Here is a 5,039-nt window from a genome sequence, read left to right as displayed (position 1 = left end):
TGTCTCTGTAATAGGAGGTGTCCACTTGACGCTTTGAAGCAGAACAGGGTGAGGTAGCAGGGACATCCCCACCCACAGCACGGGAGAAGGCTTCTCCACACCCGTCGGCTTGCTTTCAGGAGGGGTGTGAGGAGCTAAGTGTCGGCTGGAGTTCCCCCCCCAGGAGCCTGGTCCACAGAAAACGGCGCCACTGCACGGGTGTGTCTGTGTGGTGGTTGGTGGAAAGTGGGGGGAGCAAGGTAATGGGACTTCCGATAAATGGCCTTGGTGCCATCCCACCCACACCCCCATTGCCTCTGCCGCCTAGCTGCCCTCTTACCTCTAGGCACAGAGACACTCGTGCCAGAGGGCCAGGGGGTCACTTCCAGACCCAAGGCTGGATCAGGTCTCTGCTCTGAACCTGCAGGGTCCAAAGTAGACCAGAGGCTCCAGCTGAGACTGGGGGCTGTCCCACCAGGAGAGTCACGGCAGCTGCAGCAACCCCAGGCCTTGCCCGCCCAGTGCCTGCGCCGTATGGACAGGAGGTGACAGGGGCAGCCAAGCAGAGGGCCTGGGTGCCCCGTGAGATTCCACCTGAGTTCATGTCATGACTTTACTCCTACGGAGCCTCGGATGATCCGTTAACGTGGTGTCTGTTTCCCCATCCAAACCAATGGAGACAGCAAGTGCTGTCTCAGCCAGCTGCGCGGATTAAAGGAGCCAGTGCGCAGAACATGCCTTCCCGTTTCTGGCAGAAAGCATGCTCTACGAAGGATGTGCGTTTGCTGTCATGGAATGTTTCGGTCCTTTCTAAGACCCCTCTGCTGTCCTTCCTCACCTCACATCCGACAACTCAGGCCAAACACCCCACGGCCTAGCATCTGGGTATGATGGGTAGTTACCCCATCACTGAGCTCTTCAGGCCCGGGATCCCTTTAACATTTTGTCATGACTTTGTTCCAACTCATTCGCTGCAATCCCCTCCACGCACTGACACTTACACCGCGTCCTGTTTCCTTTCCTCCTTTCCTAACCTTGGCCGTTGGGTAAATGCGGCTTTTCTGAAGGCAAATGGTTGGTTGTCTAAGGTGTGTGTGCCCCTTACCGATTCTGTTCTCCCTGTAGACCTGTCCACTGCTTTGCTGAACATAGAGCCACGGGGGTGAGTTCATTTCCAGACAGGAAAGGTGACCAGGGGCCATAGTCTTGGGGGTTCTGCCAGTCTTTCTCCAACCAGTGTGGTAGTTATATAATTTCACAGACACTTGATCACTAGGTTATGGGGTAGAGTCTAGGCTGTCAGTCAGCCTGAAGACATCTCATGAGTGTGGCTTTCTCATGAAGATTCTGGGAACTTCTCTCTCTCCCTGGAGGTGGGACACTCACTCTCTCCCTCAGCCTTCCCTTTCCTGCTGCTGAGACACTCAGAGAGCTGGAGGAGCCATGTGGGGACCCGCGCCAGCATTGAGATGCTTCCACTGCCACTGGATCGACAAGACTTGCTACCCACCAGCCTGTGGTCTTCCTGCATTCAGCATCATTGCATGGGCTGCAGAGTCTAAAGAGGAATTTATTGACTATAGTCTAATATCAGGATTATGGGCTTGATCTGGACGGGGCTGGGATGTTTTCTCAATATGCAATTGTTGTTTGATACAGAGCTCTTTCTTATACACATATGAATGTCCCTGGACTTGTTTCTCTTGTCAACTCAGGCTAACACAACCAGCAAGCCTGGGCTTTTTTTCCGTCCATATGTTTGAAATGAACTTGTGTCGTTAAAGAACCCAAGTCCATTTTGGTTTTACTTTCCCTCCTGTTTTCCACTCAGACCAATGCTTGGATCGGAAGGATAAGAAATCTGGATGGTTTTTAAGGCGGTAACCCTTTAGTCTCTCTCTCTCTTAAAAAAATTAACTTTATTTAGTTTGGTTTTCAAAGAAAACTATATTCTGAGAAGTTGCACAGCCCTCTTGACAGATCACATCAGTAACAGTACCCCACGCATCCCACAAGTGAGCCTGGTCTTCAGTGTGACGTAGAGCTCTGTTTCCCAGTCTCTGCCCACTCTGGACAGAGCCTGCTACCCTGATCCCTTTCTGGCCTGTTGGTAGCAGCGGTCGCGGGGCACCATCTAGTTCTCCGGGTCTCAGGGTGGCGGAGACTGGTGGTCCTGTGGTCCACTGTGAGTCCACTGGGCTGTTTCCAGGTGTCCAGTTTTCTTCACTTTCCTTTCCTCCAGACCGGGAGAAACCAATCGCTGTACCTTAGGTCGTCGCTTTAATACCCCAGTTGCTGTTACTCACTGAAGCAGGCTGTAGAACACTGTCTTTTGAACTGTTACACTAATTGACCTTGGCGTCCCCCAAGACAGTGATCCCGAGTCCCTGGGCCCTGTGACTCATGCCCTCAAGGTGTCTTATGATCTGAGTTCTCACAACTTTACCTCCTGAATGTCCCCCTGTAAGTTTGCTGCAGATAACCTGTCAAACCTATTCATGGGTGTCCTCCTACACTCCCTCCCACACACCTTCAGCCTGCGTACCTACGGAACTGGGACTCTTGAGGGTTAATTTCTCTTGACCTTAACTAGGATGCAGGACCTACTTCACACAGAGAAATTGAATGCCTGATGCATGCAAGCCCTGCCTTCTCCAGCAGAGGGCGATCAGCACGCGCTTTGCTGGTCATTGAGCCTCGACGCTGCCAGCCCCAGGCCCTGGTACTCATATGCCTGGTGAAATAGAAGGGCAGGGAAAAAGAGGAAGACCCTGGAGGAGACGATGGAGACAGTGGCGATGACTGCATTCAAAGCAACGACGGGGAGGGTGGTGTGAGACAAGGCAGTACTGTATCCCTCTTTCTGTCCTATGTCGGGTCGCTGTGAGTCCGAAATCAGTCAAGGAGCCCTGGTGGAGTGGTGGGGTTACACCTTGTGATAGTTGCGTACTCCGTTGTCAACTTGAGCCTTAAGAGTGAAAGGGTGGAGTTTAGCCAGCGCTGAGATGCTTCCATCCACTGGCCGGTGAACTGTCTGCATTTGGCTTCATTGCATGTGTTGTGTGAGTCTGACGAGGAACTTAAAGATTGGTATTGGACACATGGGCTAAGAGCGGACTTATGGTCTTGATCTGGACTGAGATTTTTCTCAATTAAAGTTCTTTCTTATACAGGTGAGTGTCTATGGGTTTGTTTCTCTAGTGTACCCTGACTACCACACACCTTGTGGGAGAAAGATGGGACTTTCCACTCCCGTAAAGAGTTACAGTCTCAGAAACCCACCGGCACAGCTCTACCCGCCCCAGAGGGTCGCTGTGAGTCAACATGGACTCCAGGGCAGTCAGTGAGCGAGAAGTCAGTCAGTGGAGCCACAGACAGACCCTTGCTTTCCTAGCCCTCACCACTCCTGCCCCGCCCCCACCAGGAACCTCTTGTGGAGCCTGTTCTCCAGGTGGTAACACTCGTGTTGTGCTCTCTGCCTCAGACCCCAAGATTTTCCACAAGTGAATCCCTGGGAGCAACACCAAGCCCGGGGAGCTGCATCCCACACGGGGAGCAGCACCCCCAGGCTGCATCGCAGAGCTTCCCAGCCTCATGTCCCAATCTTCCCATAGAGCCCTCCCACTAATGGGGGCTGGACTGAGCCCTTGCCCGACCCATCCACACCCAAGAAGCACAAAACACAGACGGAAAAAAAAAAATCACATCTTTATTGTTTGGTTAATGAGCTGGCTTGAGGGGTCTCAGAAGGTAGATAATACCAAGTTTTGATTAGTCAGACTCCTGTTAACTGTAAAAACATATAGTGTTTTTTAAAAATCACTTAAAAAGCAGGATTGGCCAAACAGCCACCTTGTAAGAGGTTCAAGGCACCCGAGTGACTGAGAAACATGTGTAGGGGCCCTGGGGCCTAGTGGAGGGGCTGGTGGGGCCCCGGATAGTGCCCCTTCATCCCTGGCTGTCACACTTATGTGTGTGCACACATACACACACCCACTTTTCTTTCCCCGTTTACAAATCACCAAGCCCATCCACCCTGGAGAGGACCCCTTCCTACAGGGACCCTCCAACCACCTGCCTGTCGGGTGGTGAGCTTAAGCCGTGGCTCCTCAACCCCCTTTGGGGTAGAAAGGGGACAGAAATCGCCCCTCCTAGACAAGGCACCACCCGAAATTAGCCCTGAGCAGAACGCTGAGTGTCCCCTCCCTGGCCCAGCCACCTCCCTAGAGGGCCCTGGCGGCAGCCCACTCACCCACCCAGCACGCACTGCAGGATTGTGGTGAACGTGGGAGAGGCGCCCCAGTCCTGTGCAGCTCCCGTCGAGGACTGAGAAGGACGTGGCACGGTCGGTGGGTGGTGGTGGGGCGCGGCCCCTACGGAGGTCCAGCGGGCCTTAACTGGGGTAGCACATGCAGCAGCCGGCGCCCGCCGCCTCCACGCTGGGCTTGGCGCCAGGGCCCAGGAGCCCATCGGTGACAGAGTACTCCTCGATGATGTCTTCCACGCGGGTGATGTACAGCAGCGTCAGCAGCACCCCCAGGAACTGGGGAGAAGGGGCGGGGCCCGTAAGGAGCGGGCCCGTGGGGGCCTGCTGGGACACGGCACCCTGTCCGCTCCTCCGTGGCCCCCACAGGGAAGACCTCTCCCAGCCAGGGCCCTCATCTGCACGCCCTGGCAAATCCCGGCGTGGTTCCCCGTCCCCTCTTGGCAGAGGTCCCTCCACTGAGGGATTCCAGCCTCCACCCCGCTCGACCACTCCCCCTGCACAGCCTCAGTTTCCTCCTCTGTCCAATGGGCATGGTCGCAGCAGCCACCTCTTAAGAGTGTTGGTCAGGCTCCCTGAGCAATGCGATCGCCATCCGCCCGCTCCAAACCGCCAGCCCTCCCCGGACGGGACCAGCGGACCGCTGGGACAAGGACCTTCTCGGCCCACCCCTCTGTGCCTTCCAGCTCCCAACCCCCTCATCCAAAAGCCCCCCAAACTGGCCCACCTGAGGCAGCAGGATGCCCAGCAGGATGCCCGCCATGATGGTGTAGTTGTCCATGAACCAGATGAGCAC

The 5,039-nt window shown here is 55.1% G+C and overlaps 1 protein-coding gene across 1 annotated transcript in view; it reads right to left on the bottom strand.

Annotated features, from left to right (window-relative positions):
• Nucleotides 1-3,668: 3,668 nt before the first annotated feature.
• The window catches only part of TSPAN15 (tetraspanin 15), a gene marked incomplete at its 5' end in the record, with an annotated part of 59,301 nt that continues 57,930 nt past the window's right edge, over nt 3,669-5,039 (bottom strand). The window contains 2 exons of the mRNA XM_045291681.1: nt 3,669-4,522; nt 4,971-5,039. Of these exons, the coding sequence (XP_045147616.1) occupies nt 4,373-4,522; nt 4,971-5,039 (219 nt within the window). The remainder of the gene's footprint in view (nt 4,523-4,970) is intronic.

This window comes from Echinops telfairi, unplaced genomic scaffold, assembly GCF_000313985.2.
Source record: "Echinops telfairi isolate 266 unplaced genomic scaffold, ASM31398v2 ScPeMD7_70;HRSCAF=299, whole genome shotgun sequence".
NCBI lineage: Eukaryota > Metazoa > Chordata > Mammalia > Afrosoricida > Tenrecidae > Echinops > Echinops telfairi.
Note: the sequence above shows the minus strand (reverse complement) of the source record. Positions and strands in the feature narration are given on the sequence as shown.